Here is a 10,548-nt window from a genome sequence, read left to right as displayed (position 1 = left end):
GTCCTATCACTTAGATAATCCCCAAGTGTAGCAAAATTCACTAGCCTTGTTTCGGTGTTTTATACAACGGTCAAGAAGTGGAAAAAGAGAGAAGTTAAAAAACGACACGGGAATGTTGAGTGATATTAATTTTATTGTATATTATAAAAATGTAACAAATTTTTATTAATTGTTAAAATTATTGTATAATTTCAAGTAAGTGTGAAAAAATGAAAACGTGAATCATGGAGAATGTCGTTTCATTGAAGTTTAGGTGGTACATAGTAATTTGGCCTTTTGACCGATAAAATATTTCATCACGCATCATTTTAAAAATTTCACATTGATACTTAATTTTATTGATTAGAAAATCCATATCTCAAGCGAAGTGTAATTGGTAAACAGTCATTTGGCCTTTGGCCTTTTGAACCATCAAATGTCTCATCACACATCAATATTAATATTCAGATTGTGCTTAATTGATACTTTAATTTTATTGATCAGAAAGTCCGTGTCTTGATCAAACCTGAGTGGTAACTGCTCTGGCATCAGTGGTATTATAAAGGCCAAAGGACTTATTCCCACCCAAAATTTATCTTTTTCAAGTTTTCATTCCTTATTCTTAAAAAATCTAAATTCTCATTTATAAATTATTAAATTTATTAATTTTAAAGATAAAATTATTATTTAATCAATAATATTAAAAATAAATTAAAATTTTATTTTTTCTCTCTAAAAATTAATAATTTTTTCTCGTACCAAGTTTAAAAAAAATATATTTTCCTCTCTAGGTTTTAGTTTTCTTTCTCTAGTGCCATCTCTAGCATCTTTTTCCTTCTGAGGCTTTCTCTTTTTTCGACGATCTTTCTCTCCTCATCTCTCCCTCCAGTTACTATGTAAACTAGAAAGACCTGTGCAACAAATTCCTAGACAAAGCAATGCTTTTGTGAGGAACTATGAAGGGCCAACGAGAGAGAGAGAGAAATTGTTAGAGGGAGAGACCATCGAAAAATAAAAACTAAATCCTAAAGAGAAAAATGTTACTTTTTTAATATTAACTTAAAAAGAAATAATTAGTTTTTAAAATTTAAGAAAGAAAATAAGATAAAAATTTTAAACTAATAAATTTAATTAATTTTAATATCTCATAACTAAATATTTAAATATTTATAAAATAATGAATAAGAATTTAAGAAAATAATAAACTTTACATTGAAATAAGACATTTGGCCTATTATAAAATGCCAGTCAAGTAAACTTCTTGCACTTTTCTATTTTATAATTTTATTTTTGAAAAATCTACTTTCAGTTGCAAATAATTTTTTTTATATTTTAATTTCAATATTTATGAAAATATAAATTAATAATTTTCAATTAACCTGACAAACTACGTCATTTATTTGAACTGGAAGCCTTTTTGTTATCTGTAATGCTTACGAGAATTGTGAAAAGTTCCATGAGAGGCGTATTCGGATTGGACCGGTTCGTATAAAACCCTGACCCGAACCGATGTAGTGTCTCCGAGACTCTCCGTTTTTTCAACAGTGACACTAAAAACGGCATCGTTGCACTCTTCTGCTTCACTACTAAAATTCCGACTCAAAAGAAAGCGGAGGAGTTCGTGTCGTGTGTAGCAGTTTCAGAAAATGGGAACATCAGTGCAGGTAACTCCATTATGCGGAGTGTTTAACGAGAATCCATTATCTTACTTAGTCTCAATAGACGGCTTCAACTTCTTAATCGATTGTGGATGGAACGACCATTTCGATCCTTCTCTCCTTCAACCTCTTTCCAAGTACTTCTCTCGATCCTTCATTCCGTTCTAATTTATTATTTTTTTATTTTTATAAATAATTACGCACTTTTATTCAGGGTAGCGTCCACTGTAGATGCGGTGCTTCTTTCTCATTCAGATACGCTTCACTTGGGAGCTCTCCCTTATGCCATGAAGCAACTCGGCCTCTCCGCTCCGGTTTTTTCTACTGAGCCTGTCCACAGATTAGGTCTTCTCACTATGTACGATCAGTACCTTGCCCGGAGGGTAATTGCTATAATTCTACTTCTTGCATTCTCTATGTCTTTTTGTTTCCACTGGTGGGGCTGGGCCCTGCGCTCGACTCCCGAATTTGTTTAGATAGAGCTCGCACCAGGATGGCCAACACGTTTTTGAAACCGAGAGTTTGGCTTGCGAGCCTGAGATTGTTTTGGGTATTGTTAGGTTCAATGAACCATAAACTCAAACCATGATTTTGAGCTATCGAGCCAAGTTTCAAAATTCAGACTTAGGGATCTAATCAAACTCAAGCTACCTTTAACTTTGGCTCAATGAACTCAAGCCAAACTTGAGCTGTCTTATTTTTTGTTTGAGCTGAACTCTGGCTAGGGGTGTTTGTGCTCGGCTTGGTTCATAACCAGGCCTATCCACTGGGAGAGTTTTGTTTACAGGAATTCTACATTTTCCTTTGCAGCAAGTCTCGGAGTTTGAGTTGTTTACGTTGGATGATATTGACTCTGCTTTCCAAAATGTGACAAGGCTAACCTACTCTCAGAATTACCATCTGTCTGGTAACATTTTCTGCAAATATTGGCTATTGATTCATTAATTAATTTATTTAAGCTTGTAATTGTGATTGTTATTAGGGAAAGGAGAGGGGATTGTGATTGCTCCTCATGTGGCTGGGCATCTCCTTGGAGGAACTGTGTGGAAAATTACTAAGGATGGAGAAGATGTTATATATGCTGTTGACTATAACCGTCGCAAGGAAAAGTATACACCTTCCTGATCACCTCAATCAAAATGCTTTGCATAAATTTAATTTTGTGCCAATCCTATTTCTTGGTGTGCCTTTGTCTCAGGCATTTGAATGGAACTGTTCTAGAATCTTTTGTTCGGCCTGCAGTTCTAATAACGGATGCCTACAATGCTTTGAACAATCAACCTCCCAGGCAGCAAAGAGAGATTTTTCAAGGTATATTATTATGTGGTGTTGGATATTATTGTTAACAGCTCTATTTTTCTTTTTTCCTCCTATGATTGCACATGCATACAAGAATGTGTGCCTCAAAATTTAGTTCAAAGATTTTCATGTCATTGTCTCCATTTGTTTTAGATACTATTTCAAAAACTCTAAGAGCTGGTGGGAATGTATTACTACCTGTGGACACTGCTGGGCGAGTACTGGAACTTCTCTTGATTTTGGAAGATGTGAGTAGTAGGAATAGGGATGGCAGTTTTGTAAGTCTGGTTAACTATTTCATGATTATAAAAGTTAATTCTTTATGAAAATTGCAGTACTGGCAAGAAAATTCCTTGAACTATCCCATTTTCTTCCTCACATATGTTGCATCAAGCACAATTGATTATATCAAGAGTTTTCTGGAGTGGATGGGTGATTCCATAACAAAGTCCTTTGAAACGTCACGTGACAATGCTTTTCTTCTGAAGTATGTAGTCCTGTTTATTTTTCTTTCTTTTATGGTATACTATTGTACTTTATGTTGTTTTAATTTTTTTCTAACTTAGATTGTCAATTCTTTTATCGCAATACAATCTAAATGCATACTTAGTTGTAGATTGGTTCATTCGAATTTGTGAAGTATACAATGTAATTGCTAATCTTAAGGAATAGTTCCTTACTGGGAATTTGTATCTTCATTTGCAGGCATGTCACCCTTCTGATTAACAAGAGTGAACTTGATAAAGCTCCTGATGGTCCCAAGGTTGATTTTTCTATACACTTTAGCAAGTGGATTATGTCTCAACTTGTTATTTTTTATGATTTTGATTTGTTATATGTTATTTAGGTTGTCCTAGCATCCATGGCCAGTTTGGAAGCCGGTTTTTCTCATGATATATTTGTTGAATGGGCAAGTGATGCTAAGAATCTTGTTCTTTTTACTGAAAGAGGCCAGGTATGCTCCCAAGGTTATATGATGTTCTACTAGCTATATATGTATTGCATTTGCCTGCTAAGTTTTTTCCTTTTGGGGTTCTGATGTATTTAAAAAGTTTTCATGCTTGATCTCCTGCTATGTTATATGTCTGAAGCTGAGAATTTACGTATCATTATCCACATTCACTGAAGCTATTAAAAATTTTGTTGGTTGTATTTCAATGAGATTAGTAGCAACTAGCATTTAACTCCTCAGTGGATACTTAATGTGCTGTTTGTTGGTTTAGAATTCTTCATCTTGTACTACACCAACTCTTCTCTTGATCTTCAAACCATGTTTAAGATGCTGTTTACTCAGTTTTGTATTACTATTTTAGATGATACAAATATATAAAATAAAAAATTAATTGCTGTCTATTCAGTTCTTTTGCATCAAATCCAGTATGCAGCAATGTCCATTTTATTTTTTCTTTTAGCAGTGGCAACAATCATCTCCTTCCTTAGCATTATTTAAGCTTGTTATGGAATCAGTCAACCACTTGGCCACATATTCACTCTATTTCTTATCTTTCCTGAAAAGAAAAAGGAATTTTTTCTATAATATTATTTGAATGGTGGGACTTATTTTTTTCTACCCCTTTTATAGAATGATTCTATGGCAGCATTGAATAAATCAATGTCTTTTTAATTGCTATTTGGAACTTTTCTGTGTATCAATGTACAATCTCTTGCGCTTTGAATGCAGTTTGGTAGTTTAGCCCGCATGCTTCAGGCGGATCCACCACCAAAAGCTGTTAAAGTCAACATGTCTAGGAGGGTTCCTTTGGTTGGAGAGGAATTGATTGCTTATGAAGAAGAGCAAAACCGATTGAAAAAGGAAGAAGCTCTGAAAGCCAGTCTCATCAAAGAGGAAGAATCTAAAGCATGTCATGGGCCTGATAACAATTTGAGTGACCCGATGATCATTGATGCTGACAATGCACACACTCCTCTAGATGGTAAGTTTATCCATTTTCTGACTTTTTATTGTTTGATGAGTTTTCAAGTTTCAATTCTGTTTATGATGCCTCTGATCCATTTAAAATCCTACATTACATGTAAAAGAACATGACCACTGGAAAGGTGAAGGATTATTTTGTGAAATTTTGTGTTGAAAGATAGTATTATAGTTATGGAGTAGTTTTTTGCTTTTCTGAATTTTGGTGTTTTTGTTATTGCTTTTCCTATGGAGTATAGATATGATATTTAGGGATTTTGAATGTGTCAAATGCCAAATTAAACTAACAGTCACAAAATAGAGACATTGTAATAATTTTTGAAACCACAAGTACCTCTTTGCCTTTCAGCCAAAAGTAGGGGCATGAGTTATAATCTTCCTTAAAAGTTATTCTTGGCTGTCACTTGATGTAAATGTCAGCATGTAGAGCATGATCTAAAGTATTCTCATTGTGATTTGCAGTGGTTGATCCTCCTGGGGGTGCGTACAAGGACATATTAATTGATGGATTTGTTCCTCCATCCACCAGTGTTGCCCCAATGTTTCCATTCTATGAAAATACATTTGAGTGGGATGATTTTGGTGAAGTCATAAATCCTGATGATTATGTGATTAATGATCAAGACATGGATCAGGCAGCAATGACTGTAAGTGTTCATATTGATATTTTTACCTCTTTGTTTCTTTGTGATTTTTCTCTAGCTGAAATGATTGCTTTGCCATTTCCACCTTTAAATTCTATATTCACTAGTTATTATCAGTCATTGTAGAATGGATAAATTTTGTGAAAACTAATTAAAAGTATGTCATTACAAAAGTATTACAGCACCTGTTATATGTAAAATATTCTGTAACAGCTAGAAATGTTACCTTGTTATATTTTTGCATGATGCTATGGAAGCTTTTCTTAATACTAGATCATTACTATGAAACCATTACATGTAAAGTCAAAATGAAGACTACGTAGTCCTTGTTAATTGTGCTTCACAACTTGTGTTGACATTAGCAAATTATAATATAAATGATGTTCAAATGTATTGTTAAAAAAAGTTTCTTAAAGGGAAGTGTGAAGTGTTGGAAAGATAACTAGCATGGAGTTAAATTCGTTATAGCATGGAGTAAATTCGTTATCTAATTTAATTGATTGTATCTCTGCTCAGAGATATTGGAATACTGTAGTAAAAAAGTTTGCTACTTTAAGGTGGACTTTGTGCTATTTGCTTCTTTTGTAATGTTTTAATTTTTCCTTAGAATGGATAAAATTATTGATATTTGTATGAATTTTGTTTGCACTTGAAGGGTTTATTTCTTTTAGTTTCTCAATTGAAACTTTTCAGCATTCATTATATTTCTTTATGTTCTACAAATTTATGAAAATAATATCTATATTTTCTTTGTTTCATTAATACTGAAAGATTTGAATGACACAATTATTGACTTTTACATACATCCATAATTTAGCAATGTGGTTGGTTGCTATCTCATCTAGTAGTTCATCTTCGTTCTCAGGTTGGGGATATGGATGGAAAGCTTGATGAAGGTTCTGCTAGTTTGATCCTTGATACAAAGCCTTCAAAAGTTGTATCAAATGAACTGACTGTAAGTTGAATTCTGCTTCAAGCTACGCTAGAAAGTGCTATTTCACCCCTTTTTATTCCAAGATCACATAACTTGTGGAGCATTAGATGTTTTCGATGGTTTTGTTTGACAAATTTCCAATATTATGTTGATCATTTCCATATTAATTCAGCAAACAATCGTTTAACTGAAAATATCATATAAATGAGGTCCTTCTTTCATTAACTGATTTCAGTTAAGGGTCGGTGATTTTTCCTACTGATAATGTCTCTTTTCTTTTTTTGTTCTCTATCTTATTCTATTTTTTAATTGAATATGAGGCACTAGGGGTGAGGAAATTTTAAACTGGTTTATGCTGTAGCGAACAATTTCTGTTGGTTCTTGTAATATCTGTGGTTGGTGAACTCAGACTAACTTCTTTTGTGTGTTTTTTTTCTAACGACATATTGTATTTTTTTCAATAATCAAGCATAACCGACATGCTTAACTGGATCCAAGATTTAAGTTTAAACCTTAGTCAACCCAAAAATTTGTATTCTATTGAATACTAATCAGAGGTTTCAGGATTACATCTTAATTTCAATTTATTATTTGTGCTGAAATGGAAATGGAATCAATGAATTTATATTAGCAGTTCTACCATCAGTTTTAAGCAGATTTGTGTCTTCTGTTGGATCTATCTATAATTCTTACTGTAATAGTTTTGTAGCTTTATCTTTTTTTTTAAAAAGCAGGTCCAGGTGCAATCTGGCATAAATTTTGCTCTTTTCTAAACCTGTTTTCTACATTGGTGGTCAGGTACAAGTGAAGTGTTCGTTGATTTATATGGACTATGAGGGGCGTGCTGATGGCCGCTCAATCAAAACAATACTTGCTCATGTGGCCCCTTTGAAGCTTGTACGGGTTTTTCTTTGTGCTTGTCATCTTTCCTTTACTAGTGCTAAGGCTGTGGATATGATGTTTTTGTGTGCTATAATGTTCCTTTTGGCGGGGGATTCTTTTTTTCTTTTTTTTTTTTTGCACATCTTGTCAGTTTAAGCCACAATTAATCATTTAAATGGCTTCTGCATGTGCTAATTTATTTTCACCTCATTCTGTGGCAGTTTTGACACATCATTGCTCTGTATGATTAAAGCTACTTTTGGTTTATGACTTTTCTGTTAGTAATGAATCGTGAGTAGTTTTACCACTGAGTTGGGCATGTCAAGAATGGATCATATCAGGAAATTGGACATTGCAAAATAAGAAAATAACCATTTTTCTTTAGAAGCATATTAGTTTAGTCAGTTCTTAGGTGCCCCCTTGGTGAGTGCCCTTGAGTCTTAGGCATCACCACTTCTTTTATTAACATTAAATCTGATCTTCCAAGCAATCAATTTATTAGCCTTAGTGAAACATCAGAGCTTTTCCAGAATTTGCATGTGTGTTGAGTATAATTCTGAAGTTTATGGCATTTGTTTTTTTCCTTCAAGGTTTTGGTACACGGATCAGCAGAGGCGACTGAGCATTTGAAACAAAACTGCTTGAAGCATGTTTGCCCTCATGTTTATACTCCACAAATTGAAGAAACAATTGATGTCACCTCTGATTTATGTGCTTATAAGGTATAATTTGGTTTCATTTTGATTTTTTTTTTTCTGTGGATTAATGTTTCCTGAAGTAAGATTCATTTTGTTCTTTACATGACACTTAGGTACAACTTTCTGAGAAGTTGATGAGTAATGTGCTCTTTAAGAAGGCAAGTGTTACAGCAACTCATAGATTGTGATGCTTAATGATATCACATAAATCATCTTCCTCTAATGCCTTGTAATATTACAATTTCAGTTGGGAGATCATGAAATAGCTTGGGTTGATGCTGAAGTAGGGAAGACAGAGAGTGGCATGCTGTCTTTATTACCAATCTCAACCTCCCCTCCACCACATAAATCGGTGCTTGTTGGTGATCTAAAAATGGCTGATTTTAAGTCTTTTCTCAGCAGTAAGGGTATCCAGGTACTTTTCGAACAACACACTGAAATAATTTTTTGTTGAAGAAAATTAATGAAAATTATGTGGTTAATTGTGACTGACATTTGTTTTCCATCTTTTCTGTTTTTGCCCTTATCGTATGTTTCTTATTCAAACCCTCTTTTAAGTTTACTGTGATAGTAATTGGCGATGCAACACACCAATACTAGGTCAAAAATTATTTAACTCGGGCTTAAAAACAAAAAGGAAAATCACACACTTTTCACTTTGGCATGTTCTGTATGTGGTTGCAGATCATCTGCATTCCCATGGCTTTTCCTCTTCCAAGGTGATTGCATCCTGATAAGGTCCTGGAGATTACATAGTCTCTGCCTAACTGCTAGTTCTTTTATTGATTGCTTGGCTAGCTCAATGAAGAAACTACTTCAGTGTTGTAAGACCAAGTGAATGAGGTTATTATCGGCACCTCATCTTGCTCAAAAACTGAATCAGAAACTAAATGATGCCATCCATGTGTATGATATTTGCATGCAGATATGTGTACATGTCTACCTTACTACAGAATTTGCACAGAGGTTGCATGTCTTTTTGGCCCTCTGGACCTCTGTGTAAGATTGTATATGCATCTTTGCGTGCACATTTCCTGGCATTGGGAATCCATCCCATTGCCATCTCAAATTTGAGTTCATTGAAGATTTACCACTCTAATGATTGTCATTTATTTGGTTTACAACTCATATTTATCATTAATATTTGACTTGCTACATTATTTTCTTTCTCACCATACGATCACCGTGTTATAATATGAAAAGATGATCATAACTTTATGAACCATAGTCCACAAAATCTTGTGATCATAACTTAAAAGAGTGTTATATCTTTTACAGGTAGAATTTGCCCTTGGTGGAGCTTTGCGATGTGGTGAGTATGTCACAATACGCAAGATCGGGACTGCAGGCCAGAAGGTGAGAGTAATTCCACTTTGACGTGTTATTTTCTTTTCATTTTTTCCAGTTGAACTTTGTGGGAAGCAATCATGCATGAAATATTAATTGTTGCAGAAAATTACTATGGTTTTTTTATGTTTCCATTATGCAGGGTGGAGGTTCTGGTACCCAGCAGATTGTGATTGAAGGCCCCTTATGTGAAGACTACTACAAGATTCGTGAGTATCTGTATTCACAGTTTTATTTGCTATAACATGAAGAATGGCACCTAAGCAGTTTCGCATGCTCATCTATTTCTGATTGTAACTGGAGCAAAATGTACAATTTCATTTCTGGTGATTTGTTTACCTCACTTTTATACGGGTCATTCCATAGTTCTGACACCTTTTGAGCTGATATAAAAATTTCATTTTATGCAAATAGTCCTTTCAAGTATGGGACAATATTTTAGACTTAAACCGGGCTTTGAGTCAGTCAAGACGCTGGTCTGGGTCTTTCCTAGGCGAGATGTAAGAATTATTGATATACATATATATTTAAAATATATACCCAAATAGAATTGTGGTCTATTGGTGCATTGCATGCTGCTAATTCTTGGGACCCAAAGATGTCAGCGGATTGGTTGATGAACCGTGCCATGTTCAATGGCTTAAACACTATTGAAACTTCACCCGGACCAGCCATCAGGTTCCAGTCAAACCAGGCAGACCAGGTTTCAAAACTGTGGTACGGCATAGCATATTTCTTTTACCTGGTAAAGGATCAGAGCATTTAACATACAATTTTTGGACTTTAATTTGAACGATTTTTGTTTTTTTGTTCTTAAAATTTCTGCCAATGATAAAGTAAGACCGGTATTCTTGTATGAGTTCCTTGTTTTCATTTGTTGGAGTTTGTATGGATAGGAAGGCAAAGTAATTGATTAAATGGGACCAACGGCAAGTCACATGTGCAATTACAATTAAATCACATGTGCAATTACTAGGTACAAGGACAAGCTATTGTGAGGCGGAACCACTATGTCCCACCCAAACTTTGATGAAATGAGATGTCTCACCCTTGAATATGAAAAGTTTGTATAGATCCATCAAACATAGAGGGTGTAAAATCCGTTGCATTCATATCTAGATTCGAATTGAGTTGAATACGAGCTTGGCTATATTTAAGTTTGGCTCGTTTAAAA

At 34.2% G+C, this 10,548-nt stretch overlaps 1 protein-coding gene across 1 annotated transcript; it reads left to right on the top strand.

The window, feature by feature from the left end:
• The first annotated feature begins 1,436 nt into the window (after positions 1-1,436).
• Positions 1,437-9,785, top strand: LOC123226594 (cleavage and polyadenylation specificity factor subunit 2). The gene is made up of 18 exons (XM_044651142.1): positions 1,437-1,774; positions 1,852-2,020; positions 2,448-2,544; positions 2,620-2,746; positions 2,836-2,948; positions 3,090-3,184; positions 3,272-3,423; positions 3,642-3,699; positions 3,784-3,891; positions 4,618-4,870; positions 5,332-5,516; positions 6,379-6,468; positions 7,246-7,344; positions 7,920-8,051; positions 8,141-8,185; positions 8,275-8,442; positions 9,306-9,383; positions 9,517-9,785. Exons 1-18 carry the CDS (start codon positions 1,626-1,628, stop codon positions 9,616-9,618), a joined length of 2,220 nt encoding a protein of 739 aa, XP_044507077.1. The 5' UTR covers positions 1,437-1,625; the 3' UTR covers positions 9,619-9,785.
• Positions 9,786-10,548: the final 763 nt, after the last annotated feature.

This window comes from Mangifera indica, chromosome 9 (assembly GCF_011075055.1).
Source record: "Mangifera indica cultivar Alphonso chromosome 9, CATAS_Mindica_2.1, whole genome shotgun sequence".
NCBI lineage: Eukaryota > Viridiplantae > Streptophyta > Magnoliopsida > Sapindales > Anacardiaceae > Mangifera > Mangifera indica.
Note: the sequence above shows the minus strand (reverse complement) of the source record. Positions and strands in the feature narration are given on the sequence as shown.

Excerpts from the sequence above, each read along its gene's own strand:
- LOC123226594 (XM_044651142.1), top strand. The coding sequence starts at position 1,626 with ATGGGAACATCAGTGCAGGTAACTCCATTATGCGGAGTGTTTAACGAG. Across the intron at positions 3,185-3,271 it reads TTCTCTTGATTTTGGAAGAT|TACTGGCAAGAAAATTCCTT; the intron begins GTGAGTAGTAGG and ends TGAAAATTGCAG. Across the intron at positions 7,345-7,919 it reads ATGTGGCCCCTTTGAAGCTT|GTTTTGGTACACGGATCAGC; the intron begins GTACGGGTTTTT and ends TTTTCCTTCAAG.